The sequence below is a fragment of the Carassius auratus genome, chromosome 12 (genome assembly GCF_003368295.1).
Source record: "Carassius auratus strain Wakin chromosome 12, ASM336829v1, whole genome shotgun sequence".
Classification (NCBI taxonomy): domain Eukaryota; kingdom Metazoa; phylum Chordata; class Actinopteri; order Cypriniformes; family Cyprinidae; genus Carassius; species Carassius auratus.
Genome location: NC_039254.1, coordinates 6,672,139 through 6,698,531, shown reverse-complemented (window position 1 = coordinate 6,698,531; position 26,393 = coordinate 6,672,139). Strand labels below are relative to the sequence as shown.

General features: G+C 36.6%; 1 protein-coding gene across 2 annotated transcripts; it reads right to left on the bottom strand.

Annotated features, from left to right (window-relative positions):
• Positions 1–486: 486 nt before the first annotated feature.
• LOC113111635 (lethal(2) giant larvae protein homolog 2) lies at positions 487–26,271 on the bottom strand. 2 transcript variants are annotated; one of them, XM_026276579.1, is made up of 26 exons: positions 26,084–26,271; positions 17,329–17,461; positions 16,239–16,336; positions 15,720–15,801; positions 15,208–15,323; positions 14,023–14,181; positions 13,560–13,722; positions 13,193–13,325; positions 12,524–12,578; positions 12,019–12,173; positions 11,684–11,895; positions 11,342–11,409; positions 9,470–9,623; positions 9,247–9,351; positions 7,629–7,921; positions 6,336–6,483; positions 6,040–6,190; positions 5,798–5,914; positions 4,571–4,737; positions 4,230–4,491; positions 3,991–4,153; positions 3,848–3,876; positions 2,901–2,948; positions 2,480–2,522; positions 2,337–2,398; positions 487–1,460 (listed from the first exon to the last, which is right to left on the bottom strand). In XM_026276579.1, exons 2-26 carry the CDS (start codon positions 17,401–17,403, stop codon positions 1,456–1,458), a joined length of 3,063 nt encoding a protein of 1,020 aa, XP_026132364.1. In that variant the 5' UTR covers positions 17,404–17,461; positions 26,084–26,271; the 3' UTR covers positions 487–1,455. The 2 variants fall into 2 exon arrangements, with proteins under 2 accessions (XP_026132364.1, XP_026132365.1); XM_026276580.1 differs by lacking the exon at positions 2,901–2,948.
• Positions 26,272–26,393: the final 122 nt, after the last annotated feature.

Here is a 26,393-nt window from a genome sequence, read left to right as displayed (position 1 = left end):
CTACAACACTCCTATAAGTAGTCATAAATTTACTAGACAGACGTACAGTTATGAGTCATGTCATGAATCCCGTTCTCATGTTCTTAATTCTATCACTCCTTTTTTTATATATTACTTCAATTAGGCACTGAATAAATTTAGTATTGAATGTATGTGAACATAAAAAACTTCTGCACTACCTGATAGAATTTAACTTTTTTCAAATATATAGACTTGTTCAAATTTATATCTTGTTTGTAGTTTACAATTATTGCCCAACACGTCATGCTAAGCAATTTAAGACACATTTCAAACTTATGCAATCACAAACTTAAAACAAACACAGCATAATTTGGCTATTATTGTAATGCATACACCGAACATTACATTGTCATTTAATTCATACTATTACTTTTTATAAGAATCACATAAAAAAATAAAAAAAAATATTCCCTAAACTGAAACACACAGAATGAGAATACGCTTCAAAAATGAAGAAAAGGATGGTTTGTGCGAAAAAAGTTTTACTGAGAAGAGTGTAGTGTGGAGTTACAAAGTATAATAATTAGTGTTCTCATTCACGATCATGTATGATTCTACAAAAATATATTCTAGACCCACCCCCAAAGAAAACGCTAAAAGCATTTCAGGAGACAGTACCAAAATATTTCCTTGGATCAGAAAATACAGCCCTCCGTAAAAGGAACCCAGCATTCAAAACGGGGTATGAATTTTCATATACACATATATTAAAACATTTGACTACAATATTTTAAAATTACATTCCTAAATTACATCATTCATTATTGGCATAACAGAAATGCTTTACATTAAAAACAAAATAAAAACCTAGCCCCTCAGAAAGCTGTACACCCTAGAAACTACAGCATATGAACTACACAGTAGTGTCCAAGTACCTATAAGAACTTTGTCTAGTCACTGTTCTCATTGGTGTGGACGGGGAAAGGCAACACTACTTGTTCTGGAATACTCAGTAGGGTTTAAAATGTGGATGTGGCTTATTAGCATCTAGTGCTAATGTTGCCTTGTCGTCCTACCCTAATTACACAGCTAATGGTGTCTTTATCCAGCTATAATAGACCATCTATGGAAATTTTGAGGTTCTCAATCTGACAGAAAAGAAAAATCATGCATTTAAAATAGTTAAAAACAAGATTGGCAGTCTATCAAACGCCACTGCAGTGAACTGTGCAGATGCAGATGCAGATGCAGTGAATGGCGGTTGGTCAGCATGTAATGGGTTTAGTGGAGATACAGTGTTTGGTCGTAGCAGGCACAGATGGTGGTCCCTCGCTCTCCTCTCTCTGGGAGTAGAAGCTCTTGAGTGGGAGGTTATCTCTCCAGGGCAAGGCTTTCTCATGGTTCAGTAGTGGTTCTAGCAGTAGTGTTCAGATCGGAAGCAAGTCTGGAATGAAGAGCGCATCCAGAATCATTCAGGCACTGGGAATTAAAGGCTCAATCTGTGGACACAGCAGCAAGCAGAGAGGCAAAATAAACATATAACAACTGGTTACATTTTGGATGACCATTTCAATTAAGTATTAGAAATAATTATGACATGGCATGTGTCAGTTACAAGTGTAGTGCACAAAGTAATAGATTCACTTAAATAGAAAATGATTTTCTCATACATAACGCACAACATGGTAGAATACAATTAACAACACTGTAAAAATCAACAATAAAATTTTTTCTTGGCTATTTACACAGATTTAACATCAAATTCTCTTTTCAGTATCATTTACATTCACACTAATGTAACCCAGCTGATCCAAATAAACAAGAGTCCAAAATCATTTTCCAAGAGGAGTTACATTTATTAACTATTATTATTATTGCCGTCTCTAAGAGAAATTCTAGTGATATCGTGATCTACTCATCTACTCCGTCTTTAAAAATATTTTTTAGACAATTTTCCATTCACACTGTAGGCTATGGAACCCAGTCTTTTATGTATCAATTATGTCACCCAGATCTTATATTAAATTATTATTATATTATCATATGCAAAGTATTATTGTTATTTTATTGACAAAAATATATATATTTTTAAAGACAGGGGAGAATAGAACATTTCTTTGAGACAGTTACAATAATAAATAATAAAGACAGTAATAATAATAATAAAACATTTCTTTGCATGTGATAATGACCTGTTCCAACCGAAGAAATGTAAAATATGCCGGAAGACATACAGGAAGATCTGCATTATAAACACTGCTAAAACGCCCTTCTTTGAAACTTGATCACCGTTCTCTCAAATACTTGCTGGTTACCATATTATTATTCAAATGCAGAATACCAATTTATGCTAATCGGGAACAGAAAATAATTACCTCCATTGCTTAGCACATTGCTTGCTTTTGGCTTCGTCTTGAGATTGTTCTCTAGGAACGTCCTTTAAACAAACAATTGGCAGATTATTCAAACCGTACGGGTTTTAATGCATATTAATAAACATTCAATTAAACCTGCTCACGTTTGATCTCCTTCTAGAGACTTCTGGATCTCCTGAAGCACTCCTGTGTTAAAGCAAGATGTGAATCAAACAAATACACAAAGACTTTCCCACAAATTCTATTCAGACACTATAAAAGCTAATCCAGCAAACACTGTCCTCAGTGGAAAATCTAGTTCTTCTGTTCATAAACAACAAATCAAGACTTTTCCACAGGTATTAATACAACAACATTATTGTGCAGGCAAATGGGAGTGTTACAGATCATGCACACATGACTGCACAGATAACTGAAAACATACAGCATGTTTAGATTATTGGTTCAGGGCATTTGCATGTCATCTGCATGTCACACATCCACAGCAAGCAGAGATACAAACAATCTGACACTGCTCTTTACTTCTAAACTACTCTGTCTAACTGCTGATCCTCGTGTACTCACTCTCATCGTTGAGCAAAGCATGCTCCATTACTTGTCTAGCAGAATTCTCTGGAACACACAAGCACATTGATCAGTCAGGCCAAAGCTTGCAAACACTCAGGAGTTATGAATACAATTCATAATTGATGCAACTGGCAAGCCACATTATTTATAAACCGTAATGTATTCATTTATATTTCGAATTCAGATTTAATTTTTTATATTTTTAGTTTTAGTTTCCTTGAAAAGTGATTTGTAAAAAAAATTCTTAGTTTTTTTTTTTTTTTTTGTACAAAAATAACAAAATTAAAATTGATATAATATAAGGAAACACTGCCTTGCACCTGATAAACTTCTAACTTTAGAATACTTGATCGTGATTGGTCAGTTTGTCTAATCATGTGCAAAACTCAAAATTATGAGTTCACTTAAAAGCTGAATTATAATTAGTGCCGTCAAACAATTCACCACATCCAAAATAAGTTTCTTTTTAGAGTATATTTTTGTATATATAAAAACACAAATGCATGTATATTTAAAAGAAAAAATATACATGTATAAATAAATTTAATTTTATATATAATGATATTAGATTTTTCTTATATACACGTGTGTGTGCGCCCATTTATATATACAGAATACATTTACACACATAATTTCTCACAAACACACATACAAACATTTATTTTGGATGTAATTAATCATGATTAATTGTTTGACCGCACTAATTATAATGTAAGATACCAGTATGTTTTTGGGGCTGATAATATATACAACTTTTGTTTTTACCAAAATTCCAAGTATTAATGTGGCCTTGTGTCATCAATTACGGATTGTGTCCGTAAGTACAGACTAAAGTCTTTTGCATGAGTGACTTCAAAGCAGCACTAAAGAACATGCATTTTTTAGTATTGGATGCTTAGTTTGCACAATTCACACAGATTTGGAAAAAGCACACTGAATCTCACCATATCCTTCACTCTCCCTTTTTACATTTCTAGAAAGACAGAACAAAGAAACATCAATATAGAAACACTTGTGTCAATCCTTAACAACAGGAAAGGAATAAGGGATTCTGAACTATAACACAACTACACACACACACACACACCTGTGTTCAGTAGGTAGTCCATCTGGCTGGTCCCTGTGGACGGGACTCGATGGGTTCTTGGGCCTCATCTGGAGTGGAGCCTCAACCAGACAGCGCGGCTCCACCACCCAGCGGGTGGAGAGAGAAAACCGCTCAAACTCAGAAGGGGACATCAGATAAAATCCTGAAAGATGACCAGACTAAGAGTTTGAGAGGAGATTCATGTTTAAATGCACTGTGTAAAAGTGAGCATTTCCTACCTTGGCCGTATTTGGTGAACACACAGGATGCGATTCCACTGACGTCTTCTCTTCGTATGCAAGGATAGTGGACCATCATTTTGATGGAAGGCAAAGAGATGACGTGTAGCTCCCCCTGATTGGTCAGCACCACCAGGCTGCTCTCTAACTGTTCATCGGTCCGAGAGCCAAACCAAGCCACACCCACACGGCGAACACGAGAGCCGTCCACCGCTGTCAGCTTCAGCTTTGATTTACTGCTCACTTTAGGCAGAGTAAACAGCTGTGTACACACAAATACAATAAGACACAATCTATGTCGGCAATGGAGGAAGAATAAGTAGTGTGGTGTAAATTCTCACCTTAAATTGCTCCTCTGACACAACCAATAGATGATGGGAACCGTGCATTTCAGGACTGCGCGCCAAATCATGGGCCACCTCCAGAGGCTCGGGCAGAGGGGCACCCTTGCCATCCAAGACCACCAAACCCACGACTGGAGCACGATGCATCAACTGAATCTCTTTAGCTGGTAATAGAGAAGCACTTTTTTATAGAAGATCTGTTTATGTAAACATTCAACTTTTTATATAATGGGTTTTGTGCATACTATGGTTCAAAACTTTGGGGTCAATACAATTTATGCGCACCAAGGCAAAATGTATTTGACCAAAAACACAGGAAAATAGTAATATTGAGAAATAAAATAAATAAATAAAATAGCCGTTTCTCTATTTCAGTATATTTTAAAATGTAATTTATTCCTGTGATGGCAAAGCTGAATTTTCAGCTGCATTTACAGTCTTACGTGTCACATGATCCATCAGAAACATTTTAATATGCTGATTGTGCTGGTTAATATGTTGTGGAATCCAGGATTTTTGGATAAATGGAGAGTTCAAAGGAATATATATATATATTTCCTGTGTCACAGGAAAACCGTAATACTGAGAAATACTTTTTACAAAAAAAAAAGTTTTTCGATTTTAAATTTTTTAAATGTAATTTATTCCAGTGATGGCAAAGATGAATTTACTGTATTTAGTGTCAAATAATCCATCAGAAACATTCTAATATGATAACTGTGCTGATTAATATTTTGTGGAAACTCATACTTTGATAAATAGAGAGATAAAAAGAACATGACTTATTTAAAATAAGAAGGTATTAATAATATAAAGCATTTAAAGTATTTATTTCTTAAAAAAATATTTTTAACAATAGTATTAGTGAATATTTGTGGGTATAAAAAAAAAAACCTCAATATGCAAGAATTCACACTTTACTGTAACCCTTTACTGTGGTATAATTACTAACACAAAGTCGTAATGTGGTTTATTCCTTTTCCAAACACAAGCAACAATGTTATTCATAAAGAAACCAATGTTCAATAGATACATTTATTAATTGATTTATTAAAATCTTTGTCTTTGTCCATCTGCATATATATATATATATATATATATATATATATATATATATATATATATATATATATATATATATATATATATATATATATATATATATATATATATATATATATATATATATATATATATATATATATATTATAATTTTCCATTTACCTGCATGAGCCACCACTGGATCCTCCGCCCTTCGTTCCAATGATGGGACACGGAGGACATACGCAAAAACAGCTCCACCATTGGTTCCTGCCCACAGCGAGGGCGTACTGTGAGAACCTGAGAGAGGGAGAAAGATCATGAAGGTCTTCTGCTAGTCACACACTTGCCATGTGAGAGGACACAGTAATAATGGGAAACATCATAACCCTATATTTAAGGATTAGAAACATTGCGGTACTCACTATCACTAACGAATGTATCTGCAAAGTAGAGTGTCCTGACGAGGCCTGTGAAGGAGTCATCAGAGGAACGGGCTTCAATCTTTCTCTGTACAGGTGCCAGCTCCATCTCCTGCAGAGCTTCGGCCTCCAGCCTGGCGTTGATCTCTTGCAGCTGCAGAAACATTGCTGATATTCACCACCCTTTTTAACAACTCTGAATTATGCAATGCTAACCGTAGCTGAAATAACGGCATGCATGAAGTCTGTTAATTTGTCGGGTGAATGACTGCAGCATTAGAGAAAAAGAGAGCTGAGACCTTAGCTGCGTTGTTAGTGTGGTGTTTTCGCATGGAAACCCGGCTGCGGCGAATCCTGCGGAAGGACTGCCGCAAGGACTTCTTGATGGACTTAACGCGTGAGAGCGGTCCCTCCATGGCCACCTGGTCACTGGGATTTAGGGTGCACCTGCAAATGGACAGCAAACAACTATTAGCATGCTCAAAGTCTGCAGGGAAAAAAACACAACTAATAGAATTTATGTTTGAAATAATCTTAACAGAGTCTTGATCCAAACAATTTAAATGTAAAGTTTGGGTTCAGAAATAAAAGGCTTAAAATTATTTGAATATGGACAATTTTGCTACAACATAAAAAAGTAAGATTTACATTCTTTTAAATTGATTGATATCAAGTCAAAAGGTTGCAATTTTCAAAACCCTATTATTTTTATTTAGATTTTTTTTATTAATACTTTTATTAATAAAATGCATTTAGATGATCAAAAGTGTTATTAAAAGACAATGTAACAAAAGACTTAAATGTTATTTGAACTTTGTTCATCAAACCTGGAAATTTTTTTTATCACAGCATTCATAAAAATATTAAGCCATTTTCACTGATAATAATAATAAGAAATTTAATAGATATATTAAAAGAGAAAACTTATTTTAAATTTGTGATATTAAAAAATATATATATATTTTGATCAAATGTAGCATCGGTGGGCATAGGAGACTTTTATATAAAAAAAATTAAAAAAAATAAAAAAAAATAAAAAAAACACCTTAAACCAAACCTTACTGAACAAACTTTTGAATAGTTTTATTTTTGGTCAATAAAAAAAAAAAAACAGTTTTTACTACTTTTCTATTAATTTAAAAGTGCAAAACATTACATTTGACCCGCATCACATAAGAAATATAAATAAAACAATATGGTTTAATTATTAACGTTTAATATACATTATTTAAATAAAAAGCCAGTCCATCATATGATAAGTGAGTCAGACGGCTGTTTTTCCATATTTATCATATTTTTTTTCATAGTTATTCCCCTTTTATCATGATAAAAGTACACCATGGTGACTAACACTGTAGCTATAATAAAGACTTCTCTTTTTCAAGGGAACGTTTCTTTAATTAGACTATTGTGCTGAACATCATGAACACTCATCATCAGTCTGAACCAAATAAAACAACATAAGTTTGAAGTTATCTTACAGGTTATTCCCTAATGTTCATTTGTGGTAAGTCTGCTTTTTTTTAATAGTTACAAATCAGTCTTTTGAACTGATAAAACTGGAATGCTATTTAAAATGTTGTTCTTCTCACTTGACCAAGATGTTGTTCCTCTGGTGGTAGTCATAGAAACCAAAGCCATGGCTGGTCCCGAAGGCCACCAGTTTCCACTCTGAATGGAGAGCGATTGCTGTGACCACAGCGGGCGGCTGGCACTGCACTAGAGCGAAGGGCTGGAAGCCTGGAGGGAACAGCACCGGCTCCTCCCGCACGTCTAGACGCGCCTGGCCCTTCCAGCGGAAGCCCTCCTGACCCTGCAGCAGGTCCACCACTGTAGCCTCCACCGTCTGCTCAGCAGCCTCGTCATTCAGCTCCAAAACCAGAATCTGAGAGGGAGGAAGACAAAGAGAAATGATTGTGACAGTCACTGTTCATACATGTCCTTACAGCAACATTCACATTTCAGTGGTTCGGTCAAAGGACAAGATCCTGAAGAGTGGTTTTCACCAAGCTCATTTCCATATGTGAAGTGGACTGTTAATAATCAGTTAAGTGCTTCAGTCAAGTTCTCTCTCGTGATTAATTATCAACAGCCAGTACAAATTCTGAGAACTGGGTGAACTGGAAAATAGATCAGATCTTCAGCACAAGGAAGTCAGAATAAATTCTATAAATAAAGTCTGCTCTCTCTCCCTTGCGCATATTAATCAATTGACACGATGGGTGTCGATGTTTAAATCATTTTAAATGAGAATGTAAGTGTGCTCACCCCATTTTTGTTTGTAAGAAAAAATTTGATTAGATTTCATATCGCAATATATATCACAGATAAAATATAAAAATGTCATTTTTTCCCAATATCGTGCAGCCCTAGTTTCATTTATTTTTTTCTTAGCAAGGATTCGTTCAAGTGATCAAAATGGACTAAAATGACATTTGTAATGTTAAGAATGATTTTGATTTTAAATAAATGTGAATCTTCTAAAACTTTAGTGTTTTCAACATTGACTACGTTTACAAGCTGTTAAAATTCGGGTTATGGTCGGGTTAAGGTCACTATCAGTCGCCAATATCGCGATGTAAATGGCGACGCACGGTTAGCGTCTGGACGTAAGACGCAATATGCGTCATTTCCGATTCTTCTTCCTGTATCCAAAGACTCAAAAGACCAAGATTCCTTGCGAACAGAACATGCGCAGAACACACATTTTGATGGGGATATGCCAAAACGCGTTTACAAGACCAAATATTTGGGTTAGAAAAGGGGTACCCCAGGTATAATATCCCGGTTTTTAAAAACCGGGATATGAGCATATCCGGGTTTTTGCCGGTGTTTACATGGCCGTGCGCGACCGGGTTATTGCTAATATCCCGGTTTTGAACGGGTTATTGGCTGCATGTAAACGTAGTCAGTGATTAAATGCTTCTTGAGCACCAATTAGGCATATTATAATGATTTCTGATTAATCATTTTACACTGAAGACTGGAGTTATGATGCTGAAAATTCAGCTTTGATGTAACAGGAATGAAGTGCGTGTTAAGCTATATTTAATGAGTAAGAATTTCACATTATTACTGTTTTTACAGTGTATAAATGCAGCCATGTTGCAGATGTAGTAGTTTATGTAACCACTGAACAAAAGGTAACATTTGAATATTGTTTTCTTTAATGATGTATATCTTCCCTTAAACTCCCCCATTAAAACGCACTTGTCCTGCAGTTCCAGCCACTGTGAGATATCCGCTGTATTTACACAGGTGGATCTTCTGAATGCCAAGCCGAGGGTCGTCGCTATACGGGTCAAAGCAGCCCACCTGATATTTATAAAAACAATAAATACACAGAATCAAATGCCTGATGAAATCATTAAACAACTGTGCCAAGTAGTGTGAGTGATAATCCTTCTAGAAGTAAGTGTCAGTCAAACCAGACCTTGCGGAACGGAGGCCACTCTCCCTCACTGCCCTGGTTCATGTTGTCATTTGGGTCGGCGTCTGTGAGGAAGACTCCCGCTGTGCTGAGCTTGTACATGGGGTAAAGACAGACCCCTGAGGCATCCCAGAAACGCACAGTGCCATCTTCATGCCTTTCAAAACAAAGGAGGATACAAAATATTTAAAGTGAAAGGTAAGTTCCATTTTAATCATCAATTCCTCATTCCCTACATGCAAATCCATTACAGCATCTTAACACAACATTCTTCCTTGTTATTTACACGATTTTCATGAAAAGGGAAAAACCCAGCAGCAAACATTTTAAAAAGGGTCCAAGTACCAACAGGTTGTTTCAAAGCTATGAACAACTAGCTTGGAAGAAAATAAAAGTAGAATTACTGGAATAATACTCAGCTTTTAAAAATTAAAATAATCCAACAGGCAAAATAAGAACAAATATCTGAACTTTCCAGTTTTTATTATCTGATACAAGTGATGTGAGCGACTGAAAACAGACACAAACTGTCTAAGAGAAAAGCTTACCAACTTCCCAAAAAAAAAAAAAAAAAAAGTCATTTTGTTTTACTCATTTTATATTATTTATTTATTTATTTATATATTTATACGCGCTGAGTGAGCGAGCAGTTCATGCACGGTACGCGGTGGCCAATGCGTTTAACAGACCAGAAATAGAAGATCCTCCAAAAACCAACAGGTCTGGTGTTTGGGTGCACTTTGGATTCCCTGTAAGCCATGGTGATGGTAAGAGAGTGGTGGATAAAAAAACAACGGTATGTTGCATCTACATGACAATAAGGTACACCAGCGGGGAAAAAATAATAAAAAAAAAAAAAAACACCAGCGGGAATACTTGAAACTTGTCAACTCATTTATGCCGACATCACCTTAGTGTGTCAGTATCTGGGAAAAGACGAAAAAAAAGGAGCCGCAGCATTTAGGCAGACATTTCCAACTGATTCAAACAGGGTAAAAGACTACATTTACGTTACATTTATGTTATAGCCGCGGATATGAGACCTTACTATTTACCATTCATTCTATCATCACCATTATAGCTTACAGGGAATCCAAAGTGCACCCAAACACCAGACCTGTTGGTTATTGGAGGATCTTCTTTTTCTGGTCTGTTAAACGCATTAGCCATTTTGCAACAAGCCTTCAGTGCGTACTGAGTGAGCGAGCGCACTCTGTAGTGGAAAACGCAGGTTTTAAGAACATGCTTAATGTAATTGAGCCCCGTTACAATATTCCTTCACGAGCCCATTTCAGCCAGACCGTAATTCCTGCTTTGTTCCAAAAAACATAAGCCCTATAGAGAACCAGTTGAGTAAAAACACACTCAATATAAAGAGTTATAGAGTTCCATATAAAAAGTTACATCTTTGTATTTGTTCATTACTATTAAAACAATATAACATTCTTTTTTTTTTCTTTATAAGAAGCTGTTTTTGTTTTATACAGTATGCTGCTAAGAAAACACCATAAAAGATGGGTAAAGAATAGCTCCATCATTGTTCAATGTAAAAAAGTTTTAATAAATAAAACATTTTTTAAAAATCAAGGATATTTATCTGCCAATTTTTTCATTTTGCTGCATCTAAAACGTACCGAACCGTGACACCAGTGTATCGTATCGAACCGTGAATTTTGTGAACCGTTACACCCCTAATATACACAGTTTCCACAAAAATATTAGACAGAACAGCAGTTTTCACTGATAATAATTATAAGAACAACTTTATCCAGAGCAGAAAATCAGCCTATTAGAATGATTACTCAAAGGATTATGTGAAGGCTGGAGTAAAGGCACACCAAGATCAATAGCATTAGCTTACACAGGTCTACTTACCCTGTCAGGAGCAAGTCTCTCTGGGGAGGGTCTGGGGCAAGATTCTGGCCTCCATTTATAGGCCAAGGCTACAAAAAGACAGGATTTACAAGAATCTAGAATTGAATGGCTCAATAAAAGTGAAAAGTGATTAAGAACAGTGTTTAGAGACATCTATGGTGCTGCCACACAGAATCAACACTTGACACAGTTGTTGAAGTCTTCTGAAGCCAACTGTAGTTAACATTTAACCCAGCAACTGGCGGTTGAAGTGAGCACTCTCTTTCTGGTAAATGGTTTTATTGGGCAACATGTGATCTGTGCTAAATATTTCTGTATTTGTGTGTGCATATGGTTTCGAACCTTCTTGGAGTAGTGTGTATTCTGCTGGGCTCCCGCAGCTTGCACTCTCTCCCACAGTTTGAGCGGGATGGAGGAGACGTGGTGCGAGCAGGTGATGGCTGAACAGTGTAATGGCACCAGGTAGGGCGTCTGGATGACGGGCCACCCCTCAGTCTGCAGATCCACCACAATCAGCTCCTCCTCCACCAAAACCACAAGAGCGCTCGGCTCACCTGTGACACAGACACACAGTTAAGACCACTCAGAGGAAGTGAACCTATAGTAGCGCAGATAAAATGTGATTTAGAAACATGTAAATGAACCAAAACCGTGTGTTTGGGAGCATCTCTCTTTACCTCGGTTGTCCTCTCCCTCGCGAATGACAAAGAAGTCGATAATGCGTGAGGTGAAGTCCAGCGCCTCGTGGGTTTTGCTGTGGATGACTGAGATGCAGTGTCTGTCCCCGTAACTGGCCCTCGGCATCCCTCCGCTGAAGATGAGGAAAGGGGGACTTGGGACGGGGAAAGGACAAAAGACATTACTTTGGATAAGGAATAGTTTACTAAATGAAAAACTCTCCTTGGCTCTTCCAAAACTTTCCAAATCAGCGGTTTCAAATATTGTAAAGAAAAAGAGAATAAAGCAACATTATGATAAAACCGGATAGAGATTATCAGTAAAAGAAAAATCATTACTGTGGAGCGGAACATATGAACGTCTATGGAAGGTTTAAATATTAACCACATGGACAGTGTGAGTCATGGTGAAGCACTATGGGTTAGTGACACCACAAGCAAACACACCCGTCTCAACATCAGCGAGTGAACACTCACAGTATTGTCTTATAAAGAATATACTCACCCTTGTTTTGATGGCAGCTGTATAACTTTGGATATGGCCTTGCAGGGGAAGGAACCTGTGTGAAGATATTGTTCATTAAAGGAATTAAAGAAAGACAGCTCACTATTAATATATTTTACAAGTGGATAACAGAGGCTTTGTTCCAAAACCTAGTGAGCTTACAATTAAGCAAACATTTTAGGCATAATATTAAGCAACAACGTTATTCCACTTTTTTTTTTACAGTTAGGATACTATGAAGGCAGGAGACTTCAAGGCTTCTCATTAGACCAGAGCTTGAATTTCCCTACTTCCCTATTCGTCATCACTAGTCGTCATATTTGTAAATGGAAACGGACAGAGATATGGCAACCATTGTAGGTCATATTACAGATCCAATATGGTGGAAATACACTACCATTCATAAGTTTGATATCAGTAAAAAAAAATTTCAAAAACATTAAGAAATTTTATATTATATTATACATACATATATATAAAACTGACCCCAAACTTGCATAGAGTAATGTAGTACACCCGCATGTGACTCTTCTATTATAGAACATTTTATTGACAGTTCTTCATTAAATATAGTATGTAAGGCAGATATAGAAAATTTCAGCTACAGCATAGGTTCTGGAACATGTTTACTGTTGTAACAGAAAACACAAGTGACAAGCGAGGTCTCACCATACGGCGTCTCCTGTTTCTCAGGCTCCGTCTGCGGATCCTCACCGGTCACCGTCCACTGGCAGTAGCTCCCATCACTATGAGAACTGAGTATGTTCCTACCGTCCTCCATCCACCAAACACTCTCTAGTTGCTGCAGAGGACACAAAAATAAACCATTACAAGCCACCTCTTAGAAGTGATAAAGATTACAATTGTACTGTTACTTCCGCTACAGCAGGGTTTCCATAATCCATAATCCTATATTGTAGAAACAATTTTCTGTAAAGCTTTTTTGCAACAATTTCTATCCTGAAAGGGCTATACGAATAAACTTGGATTGAACTGAACTGAATAAAGAAGCTATAGCACTGCAAGTACACGGTACCTGTGAGCCTAGAAAGTGTTGGATGGGACGCTGTCGGTCCAGATCCCACAGTACCATCAGGCCTCGGCTGTAGCCAATCAGCACCTGCCGTGGGTTGAGTGGGTTCTCATGCAGAGTCTCCACACACTCCAGGTTCCTGCGGCCAACATAATCCTCTGGAATTCTGGAAAAAGTAGCGGTGAACCGTTCAGCGATCACAAAGCGTGACTGCAACAATCGCCTCTGACATGTGAAACTCTTGCATAATACCATTCCACTGAAACTATTTAAAGAATGTACATTCTATGTGTAAAATAATTAGGAGATTATAGAGCTGAGGTTAAATCTATTAAATATGTGCGTTTTCAGTTTGTCGTCTTTAAATTGTGTTCATATGCAAAATGACCAAACCTTGTATTTTGCTAGATTTTGTAACGGGTGTTTTGGGCATGAATTCATAATTCAGGTCATCATGATGTCTGACCTGTTCTGTACATCCTCCACGCTGATGTTGTTCTCCTCCAGCTCTCTGAAGCCGGGCACTTCCACAACAAACACGTGTCCTCCCTCAGTGCCCAGCAGCAGCAGCTCACCCGATGAGTGTGCCAGGACCGCCGTGACCCGCGTCACACTGGGAGGGGCACTGTCAATGTTTCACATCAGACTCGAGTCAAAATGATGCTAGTGATTTCTTTTTTACTACTATCCCACTTAAATTTATATTAGACACTGGATTTAAACTGTATGCTGGCATATTTTTAGTTTATCTACATTGTTTTTACTTTTCTGATATAATGCATTATTAAAAGTTTTTACCCATGCCTTTATAAGGCATATAATGTATTTTTATGTATTTTTATCAACAATCATTATCAATTACATTACCAATAAACACTAAAACATGAATATTTTAATTATAACATCTTATAATTGGTTTCATGTTTTATAAATCTTTTATTCTCTCACAATATTTAATTATAATTATTTTTAGGCATAAATACAAGACTACATAATGTAAAATAATTAGGATTACAAATTTCATACACATGTGGCACCACCAAAACATATCTGATGCTTAATATTCTGCCATGTGAAGTGATTAGACAAATGAGATTTCTTTGTGGGCTGTGCTACCAAAATCCAATACTGCATCTGAATTTGCATACTTCCATACTATATAGGGGGGCAAAAAAACAGTATGTGTGAATTTACAGTATAGGATTTATGAAAGGCAGTGAAGCCATGCAATTGATGCTGGTATGTCACATGACAATGGTAACATGATGAATTTAGTACACCTGGATTACAATCATACTAGAAGTACATACTACGAGCATATGTGATTTCAGATGCAGACTAGGAGATCAAAATACCCTGTCACTTGTTGCTGGATAATAACAGAAGTATGAGCAATAATAGCCATTCATGGGAGGAAAGAATATGACATCATAGGCTGCAAAAAAAGCTACTTTGAATCATGGAAGTCAGCTGACTGCATGTGTACATCTATGTATGGATTCAGAGCACAAGTGAGTATCAGTCAAGTCTGGGTCAGTGTGAGTCAGTGCTCACGTCTCATTCGCTGGGTGTGAGTGCATGAGCATCCCAGCAGGTTAAAAAGATCTTCAAGCATGATAATATTAGACTGAGGTGTGTGTTCCTGACTCACCCAGGTGGACCAGAGAGAGTGAAACGTCCGATCTCAAGCAACTCGGACATGCTGTTATGTGCCCGAAGCGTCCACATGTGCAGACTGTTGTCATCCAGTAATGTTACCAACTCCACCTGCAATTAATAAATAAATAAACACACACACAAAAAAAAAAATGCAAAAAATACAAATAAACATCTATTCTTGTAATTAAAAAGAAAATATAATTAAATGTATTTAATTCACAGTGGATTATACAAAAACTGAAAAATAAATAAATAAATATATATATAATTTTGTTGAAACGATGTATACAGCTAATGATGATATAAAATAAACTCCACTGTATAATATTTTTCTGATACCCCCCCCCCCCATTTTAATCTCTGCATATTAAAAAGTTGCTTTGTGTTATACATTTTTGTAATAAACAACCTCACCCAAAACCACTGATGATTCACTGAATCCCGGAGCCCAAAGATTAAATTAGATGGAAATTAAAAGACAAAAAATTGAATATAAAGCCATACCTGGTTTGGCAGGAAGTGCACCTGTGTAACCGCTGCATTCTCGTCGTGAAGTCCCATGAACTCCACACCTGGAGCTCCATACCTGGAAACTGGTTAAGGAAACCATTTACACGCCACCCTGCTTTTTTAAATAAAATATCTTGAATTGCAAATAACTATTAAATACCAGACACACAATGTTATCCACATACCAGTTACTCATTTCTATTTCCTTTTCTGTAAATGACTAACAGAGAAAATTACGCAATAGTATGGGAAAAAATGTATCAGCGCTACGCACTAATATAAACTGTTCCGCCTTTCAAAGTACCTGCATGATGGGTGTGTACCACTGAGCCACTAGAACAACCCTGAGATGAGCTACAGGAAATCTCAGGACATTATTATCATTTCACATTGTAGTCACTCTGCCCTCAGGATTCAGAGACAGGGGAATGGAATGTGATACTCAAGAGTTACGTTATACACAAATCAAATAACCCATAAATGTGGAAATGTCTTCTGGTTGTTGAAGGATACAGTTTGATTGCTCCTAATCTGGTACCGATGGCCAGGAGCTGCAGGCTGGGGCTGAAACCCAGAGCACTGGGCTGATGGGGGAAGCCATGCTCTACCGTCTAAAGCAGAGGGGGGAGAAATGAGAGTGAGAAATGCTACATCATATACAATGGCTCTGCTATACGCTGGTTACATGTGCAGTTCACATTTTAAAAATATCATAGTCATGCCGTTTTAAACTCTAATCCAAAATGGAACATGTACAATTATGCTGCTTTTAAAGATGCCTCATTTTGGGCATATTATAAGGCAGCATGATTGCATGCACCCTTCACAGGGAAGGCAAAAACATTCTAAACTGTAGGGCTGCATGATTAGCCAAAAATTCACACCAAAATTGCATTAAGGTTTAGTGCAATTATCAAATCAGAAAGGCTGGGGTTTAATTATTAAAATAAATCCATGCACTGCACGTTCAGAGTGAACCGTGAAACTGTGTTCTTTTACATGAAAAAACAACTCATGATCCAGTGTTTTCAGTTTCTCTGATCATCTCCGTTTAGTAAATGCTGCTCCACATGAACTCTGCTCTGAGTTTGGGTCACTTGTAACAAGCATTTGGGCACACAACTTGCACCAACCACCTTAACATACTTGTAACAAGCAGCGCTTATAAACTAGCTGTTGTCCATAAAAGAGAAGCGTTAAGGCATTCCTTGCAGTTTTCTGCCAATATGAAAGCTTAAATGGTTTAACATTTAAAAAAGAAGAAATAAATCCAGTTGTAATATAATTTACAATTGTTAATATTATTTTCCTAAATACTCTTCTTTTTTTTTTCTTTTTTTTCATTGAAATGGGCAATACTGAAATATTAAACATTTTGACCAAATTATCCAGTTCTATCAAAATGGCAAGGAAAGAACTAGAACCGCTGACAAAAAAAAAATACATAAAATACAAGAAATTCCAAAAAAGATCATACATTTGTTTAGTAATTATAAAATCAAATACAGTCAACAAGAGAGCTCCTTTACAAATAGCACAAAACCAGTATTGTGTATGTGTAACAGCCAAGCAAAAATCCAACAGAAGATGTGGAATTGATCACCTTGTTGAACTGATAGAGATCCTGTATGTGCTTGTCCCTTTGAGACTCATGCCCATGACGCCTGAACCTCTTCATCGTCCCTGGAAGTGCAGGGACCTCGCGCTGCCCTCTCGCACGGTTCCTCCTCAGCCACCTGACAAGAGACGAGGGGTACAGGGTTAATAATCACTGGCTTTTCAGACAAAAATAAAACCATTAAATGTAAATACATTACACCAATGAATAGTGATGACAACGAAAAGGAATAATCAAGACTTAAAGTCACAGTTCATCCGTAGTTTACTGCTCTTAACAGCCATGGTCACCATTCATATTCATTGTATGGAAAAGAGCATTATCCAGCTTCTTTTGTGTTTCATGCAACAAATTCAGTCAGGTCAGGAATCACATAAGGGTGAACTTATTTTATTTTTGGGTGAACTATGCCTTTAAAAATGCACAAGTTGAAGCAATGTAAAGGGTGCACAACTCAAACTGACTTTGCAAAGGGTTACTATTCCGCACAACAACAAAAAAACCCACAATGGATCTGATAGCATCAGGAATTCCAAGGAAGGAGTTGTGGATTGTCTGACTGAAACTACCCCCCGATTCCTCTCTTTGGCTCTCTCTGCCCAGCCCCCACGGGGAGACCGAGGATCTCTGCAGTCCTGACTGAAGCAGCTTTTGTTCAGAGATGAACGCTATTACAGTCCTCTCGTCATCTGAGCAAACAGCACCTGATGAAAACACCTGTTGCTCTGGGGAAGCTGAATCAGAAAGAGCCTCTTTCAAATGGACAGAGAAAGGAGGGGTGCTACTGGCTTTTCATTAAAGAGACCACTCAGAGTATAACAATACAGAATAACCTGTGAATGGACGGCAGTTTCTCTCACCCGAAGCTTCAAACAGTTTACATTTGTTGTGAGTGGAAACAAAGCTGCCATTGGCTATTTTGCTCCTTAAAAACAATTTTGCTACGGCAACCGATGCAAGCATACTAATTATTATAATTCATGTTTGTTAACTGAAATTGACATATTAAACTTCAGCACATAACTTCAAAACACAAAACATCGTTTTAGCTACAGACATTAATTATACCTCAAATCATGTAGCTTGTTGATAGAGTGTTGTGAGACAATAAATTGGGTAAAAAAAATAAAAAAATAATAAATCCAAAAACTCCAAGCCAAAAGACTTTTTAGGTTAGATAAGGTTCAATTATTGGCTAATATAAATTTTAATGGCACAATACACTACTATTCAAACTCTGGCGTCTGTATTTTATTTTATAAAAAAAAAAAAGCATACTTTCAAAAAATAATTAATAATAATAATAATAATAAATTTTTATCCAAGTGATACTGAAAGATATTCATAATGTTTTGTTTTTATTTTTACATAAATGTCTTTTCTATTGAAAGAAACCTAGAAATCTGTCATGTTTTCCAAAAATATATTAAGTCATTTTAAAAAATTTATAAATGTTTCTTGAACACCAAACCAGCTGAAAATTCAGCTTTGCCATCAGAAGAATGAATTACATTAACAGATATTTTAAATTGTAATGATATTTCACAATAGTACGGTTTTGGCAGTAATTTTGATCAAATATAAGCAGACTTCATGAGCAGAAACTATATTAAAAAATATAATAATAAACATCCTAACCCCAATTTACTGAACTATAGTCTGCTTGTACAATACCCATAAAAACTACACAATTATGGTTACCATGGTACATGTTAAAAAGGGAAGTGGTCCTAACGTTCTACATGCAAATGTTTGCATACATAAAACACATCGATACAGCATCAGCAGCTAAGAAAAATTCTGCAAGGAAAAAGTGAGGCTACAAGGATGCAGCCAAGAAAAACAAGAAGAAAACAAACATTGAGTCAGAGTCTTCAATATTGATTATTGACAATAAGAACTGCATTCAGAGTGACATATCCAGGTAACATTAACGTCACATCACACAAGAACTCCACTGAGAGCATGTCTAGACAAGAATGCCCTCATAATTTAATCACATTTTCTCCAGGCTGATCACATCAGCATATCAACAGCAAAAGGGAACTTTTTCACAGCCACAGTTTTTAAAAGCATAACCTTCCCAGTGACTCAATTGCCCCACTCAGCTCAGACACATATTTCAACGATTATTGCCATTATTAGCCAAGAACATTTAGTCATCAAGCATGTGGCTATAAACACTTCTAGAGAAGGAAAAGAGCTCTTGTTTCCTTATTTTTAAGACCAGAAATCCAAGGATTACAGGACCCCGAAGAAACCAGCCAACAAACTAAACAAAAAAGAGAGAGTCTCTGTAAAGCTTAGCTTAAGGGACAATGGTAAAGTGGGAGGTCTTCTACTTAAGAGTGAGCTTGGCTTTATGAGGGAAAACTCACAGCAGGAGAGCTGGAATGGAGTGAAGACGCGATTCATTCACAACTTAAGTAGCCAGAAAACAAAACAATCGCTGAACACCATATTGATCACTGGGATCCTTTCATAAAGCAGTTTCAGATAATTTTGCTCTCAGAGATCAGTATTATACCTCCATCCAACAAATCCCAAGTTAATTAGAGGTAGAAAAAAAACTAACCGCAGTTTGTTTTGAATCCTGCTGGGAGGAATTATGGCGGAGGTGCATGTGAGGACATTGATGTGGGAGTAGCGGCTCTAGCTCGTCTAAATTAGAGGTAGGAGGCCTGTGTGAAGAACTGATAGACTTTATGAGGAGAAATGGCATGTGGAACTAACAATCCACCAAAGAAATCCTCTTCGTAATCAGCTCAACCATACAGACAGACGACAGATTGATGGCAGTGGAATATAAAATGACATGGTGCATTAACAGAGGAAGTATTGATTAAACTGCAGCTCTAAAACATGAAAACATCAGTTTGAAGCATAGAAAGAATCACCTACTGTAAATATGGCAGAATTACATAATACTAGATTTTTTTACGTAACGATTTTTAGAGTCGCCATTTTTTTTCTTTTCTTTCCAATACGCTGTCCTTTGAGTTACAGCCTACATGCCAGGTTTCAATGTGAAAATACAAATTAAAACAAATAAATGTTCATTTCAGTTTGGTCTAAGCCACAAGGTTAATGTTCAGTATTAGTATTTTATTTATTGTCTCAACTAGAGATGTTAATTTTCGATCATTTCCATGACTGAACGTCCAATTTTTCATGAATTAAAAATTCGTCCGATTTATAAATTTGTTCACTAAATTCAGTTAAATCATGGGTTATGGAACAAAATTAAAGAAACATGAACAGTTTCCACTAATTAAGTTGTAGGAATAACTGTGTCCCACAGCCCTGCAAAGCGCACGACATGAAATGATTATCTGGTGAAATTACTTCGTTACTACATTTCTATTGCTTTCCATGTTGAAAAAACGTTGTGTTGTTTCTATTTTAATGTACTTTAAAGTTTAAATCACATTAAAAGATTAATTAGTACACTGTGAATTAATGATGCATTTATATACGGTCACCGTCACTCACAGCCTCTCGCACGTGTTCTGCGCACGAGCCGCACGCAGCCCTACATTAAATCAGTTCACCGACCATCGACAGCCTTAATCGATCAATCGTTGACATCCCTACTGTCAACAACAACAATGACTATTATCATCATCACCATCATCATCGTATTATATAATAAATTATTACGATTTTGTTCTTAATATTATTAAAATAAATAATTGTATCATTTGTATTATATAATTTAGATCAAAATAATTAGGAATTAAAACTTATTTTCACAGAAAGGTTACAAACTAAGTAATAGTTACTACATCCCAATACACACCAATTTAAGGAAGACCTCACCAATAACAGGTGCTATTTTAACGACCAGTTTTATCATCCGTCAGGTGAAAATAATAATTAAAATTGAGTAGAAAGGAGGGATTTTTAAAAGTTGAGAGATAGAGAAGGACAAAAAGTGTGGGACAAGTTACACCCAGTCTTACATACGATGAGTTTGGGGTTTGGTTGAATATCCACACACCATACAAAGAGCAATTTTTTTTTAGGTCCTTGTATGGTTGTCAGAAAGCTAATTTACAAAAGGTGTTTTTTTTTTTTTTTTTTAGAGAACCAGTTCTGAAATCCCTGCAGTAAACAGTGATACTGCTGAAGAATCGATGCTTGGAGATTCCTCTGTTAAAGGTCACGGTGAGGGGTGACATCACATTACACAAACACCTCAGCATGTTTGACGACTAACTCGTTGAACTGTTACTAGCCAGGACTCGGCCTCATACCCTCCGGACGGCAGCCAAAAAACAGCACCCTATGGTCAGGAGAGGTCAACTGCTTTTTAGTTTAAAAACAGCCTGTGCAAGCCCACAGTAAATTGGAGACCAACAACACTCTCTCATTTCATGACACAGCACAACACAAACTGAGCCACGCTGCCAGAACCAAAACGTCCCACCCAACTCGACGACTGTTATTACGGGAGGCAACTATGTGCTACTCCTGAAGCCTACTTCTATTACTGGTTGCACAAAGCAATCATTAAAAGGAGAAGCAACAATTTAGGTGTTAAAGCTTCAGTTTCTGATGGCCAGCTTCAGCAGAGCAGGTTCCTCTTCTCCATGATTTCACTCCATCACAAAGAGTTCTCTGTTAAAGAACAATAAAAGGACAAGGGCTAACACAAACAGACCTGCAGCTAAAACCTAAACTCCTAGACATTATAACTGAAGTAAAAAAAAAAACGTTAAAATAATAATAATAATAATAATAATAATAATAATAATTAGACAAGCAAGGACAAATAAAATGTTAATTAAAAAAAAAAAATCATACTCCCATTCAAATGTTTCTTATTTAAAATATATTTTATTTTATTCAGCCCGCATGCATCAAATTGATAAAAATTTACAGTAAAGACTTTTAAATTATATATATATATATATATATATAAACGTTTTTCTCATTTTCTATTGTATCAAAAAATACTGGCAAAAATGCAGCACAACTGATAAAGACAAAACTTTAAGCAGCACAACTGTGATGACAATTTTTTTTTTCCTATTAAAATAATTTCTAAAGGATCATGTGACTCGAGTAATAACAGCTTTTCCATCACAGGAATAAAAAAACTATTACTTTATATTGTGATAATATTTCACACACACTACATTACTGTTTTTATTGTATTGGTGATCAAATAAATGCAGCCATGTGAGCGTGCAACACACACACACACACACACACACACACACACACTTACACATTAACAAATCATAAATAGAGGGATTTTTCACCTGTATTATCATTTGCAAAGTAAAAATTCTAATTGTAAACTATGAACAATACTAACTGTGCTGCCTCAGCAAGAACAAATTAATAAAATAGCAGTTTTAACCTGCTTTCTGTCTTTTATACCTGGAATACTTCATCAAATTCAACTAAACAGTCAGTTTGACAGCAAATCGTATCACTGGTGACATCACTACATTCTCCGCATAGCATCCCACAGGAAACAAAGATCAGAGGAGAAGGCAAGAGGTGAGAACCTGCCCTGACATGAGCGTGAACTCTCACCACAGACGCTGTCCCTCAGCGGCATAACCTGGTTTCACACAGCACGCTAAATATGTCATGCCGATCAATCTGGGAAATCGAGGAATTGAATATTCCATTTTTAGACTCGAAATGGGAAAAAGGGCACTAATGAATCAACTAAATGATCTTTGAGGTCAAGAAAAAGACAGTCAAGTACAAATAGGTCAAGCTCTGAAATAATCATCAGCTACACCCAGATTAAGTGAGAAAGCACCATGCAAACACAACGAAAACCAGTTCAACCACCACGAGATGACGAAATGGACAGAGAGAGTATTGTATTGGAAAGAGCTTTATTTTAAGATCCCATGAGTCAATGGGTTTTTTTCTTTAAAATAAACATTGACACTCATGAATCAGGGCTAAATAAAAAGAATGGCTCTTCAGTATTTTTTTTGAAGTCTCTTAGTTTAATATTTTGAAAAACATTAGAAAAAATTTTTTTGTAACATTTTGAATGACTTTACTGTCACTTTTGTTGAAATGTAACGTGTAGTTGCTGAACAAAAATATTAACTTATTTTTTTTAATATTATGACTACAAATCTTCAATGGTAGTGTACAGCAACAACATATTTTGGCTTTATTAACAATATTTAAAACTTAAGTATTTTGTTTGTTTTTGCATTTTCTTCACAATTATAGATGAAGTTTATGCGTCAGAATACCTGTAACAAATGACGCCAACATTAAAAACCCAAACATGTCAAGTCAATACTGTAATTAAAGATATCGCAGCTACTCATAAGAACAAAGTCCATAATGAGTAACTTATGACCAGCGGTATGATAACAGATGTTAGCCGTTTATTTTGTTTGAACAAAACTGTCCATCCCGGTCAGACGTCCAGCAGACAAAAGTTCATAGTGCTTAAAAAAAAAAAGAACAGCTGGAGAGGATGAGGAAGTGCTGGATGAACTTCCTCTCATTCTTATTGGTCATTGTAAAGCTGCTATCACCCACGCTAACCGTTTGTTGCAGTGGAAGTGAGAAGCCTTTGTTTACCTTCTCTTCCTCTCTGTGTAAATGTAAAAATAAGATCTTGTCTTTGGCTATGGGGTGTGTCCCACCACAGGATGTCAGTCCCCAGACTCAAGACTTTCCTGTCTTCTCTGAGAAGAGCCATGAAGTGCAGCATAAAAAAAAAAAAAACACGTTTACACCCAAATGTCTCAAAGTGATACATCAGAATGGTAACCGACTTAGCTGCAGTTGATACAGGACATCAATAAAAGGTAAATACTGAGACGGAGAGCCACCACACCTACAAACGTCTTCTGTAAACAGTCATCGTCTGTCTGCAGCTCTTCATTAACTGATGGCAACAAGTTCAAGTTCCCTGGACCTCAGAGACTAACAAGAAATATGAAATAATAGACATGCGAACGAGGAAGAAAATTAGTGTTCTTATAAAAGAGTTCTTATAAAACTGTTAATGAAAATTGTAATATTGTTAAATGATTTCAATTTAAAATGACAAGTAAAAAAAAAAAAAAAAAAATCTTCCTTGCTCAATGCATCCTCACTTAATAAATGTATTAATTTGATGTATAATATTATATATATATATATATATATATATATATATATATATATATATATATATATATTCATACTGACCCCAAACTTTTGAATAGTAGTGTATGCATACCTTATTTTTTTTTTTTTTTTTTTGGCAACAAGCTGAAGACATCCTGGTAGATTAAAATGTGTTTTTTGGGGGGCATTGTGTTTCACAAAAACATCCTTCTCTGACATGTATTTCAGGTCAATCCTTGTGTAAACAAGCATGACGGATTTGAAACGAAGGCTACTCGTCACATACATTTACACAATTTTAAACGTGTTATCCGAGATCACACTGTACAAATACTTTGCATTGGTTCTCCACGGGGGCAAAGCTCAATCCGGCCATACATTCCTGGCGACTTCTGAATGAAATGACCCAGGATTAATTACACTTAATGCCAACAGTCCAAACCAGAAGCCGAAGTCTGCAACAATACGTTTAATCCACAAATTAACTACGAAGGCGAATGACTCAAATTTAGTCGCTTTACAAACTAGAGAAACAGAACATCGGGAACATGGCTAAGTGTGAAGCAACATGAGAGTCTGAAAGGCGGAGGCTTTATCATTCTCGATTCTCAACCTGTTAGACCGGTAGGACAGCCATTCACCAATCTATGCCAAGGACAACCAATTCCCCAGTCCTTCCCAAAGCACTTACACTTTACACTCAAAGCCAGGAGCAACAATATAGTCTCTGATCTGAAAAAATAAAATAATAATATTTAATTCATGTATTCTAGCAAATATAACAACTTTTAAATTAGCTGGTTCTTTATGGTCTGAACTACTAATAACAGAACAATTTGGCAAGTCTCATGATGATATTTATAGGTCAAATAACTTAATTTAACAAGTGGACCGAGCCTCATGTGGAGATCATAAATAAACTGTGTGTTTGTTTTTATATATAGATTAGTTGGTGTAAAAAAAAAAAAAAAAGCGCAATATCAGTTTATAGCTGCTACACACACATATACATTTCTAACATACTTAGATTCAGTTTGGCATTTGAGTCTCTGTGGACAAAGTGGAACACCATTTTTGGTGCAATCAACAAAATAAGTTAAATGCCACTGAAACACTTGTGCAAATTAAACGTATCAGTATGAGACAGTATGTTCGTAGGAGGGACAGATATCTGTTCCACACTCGCTGACTGAAGTAACCAGAGGACTAACAATGCATTCTCTGTTCTCTCATTCAGAAAGGTGTAGTTTTATGATAGTGCGGGCAACAGTAGACAACACGGTCAGGACTAGGAGTTAGTTTCATTTTAGACTGAACGTTATTCATTAGTTAGATGGACAACCCTCAGAATGCATAAGAAGGGATTAAACATTAACACATTAATCTGCAAACAGACAGTATGCACCCCATTACAAAAACATGTTAAGTTCAAACAGAGCTGTAAATTAGAATTCACTGGTTGTGCCTCAATGCGAAGAGTGCTTCCTGGCTAGACAGCATTTGTAGGTATTATATGAATATTCGTTTGCTCACTATGTAGACAGCTTAGTACGTTTTGAGACACATCCACAGAGTCCGGTGAGTGGAAACACCTGTGGCCGGGCAGCAGTCGACGGGCCCGGGCAGGACTCACCTGATTCACCGCGGCCTGATGTCCCGGCACTGTCCACGATTCAAGCGGGTTTGCTCAATTATTCTGAGGTGAAGAGGAAAACCACACCGAGCGGTTACGAAGAGCAGGCTCGAAGTGTGTTTCCCTCGGCTTCGAGGTCTGTGTATGGACACAGTGTTTGAGGATTATCAATGAAGTGTTTCCTGCTGCGCTTGCTGCTGATTTGCGCTCTGGCTCCTCCCTGAGCAAACGCCTTCCGGGACAGTTCACAGTGCGGCCAGAAGGGGGCAGCCAGCAGACGCCTGAACTCATTAGAGCACGCTCCACTTAA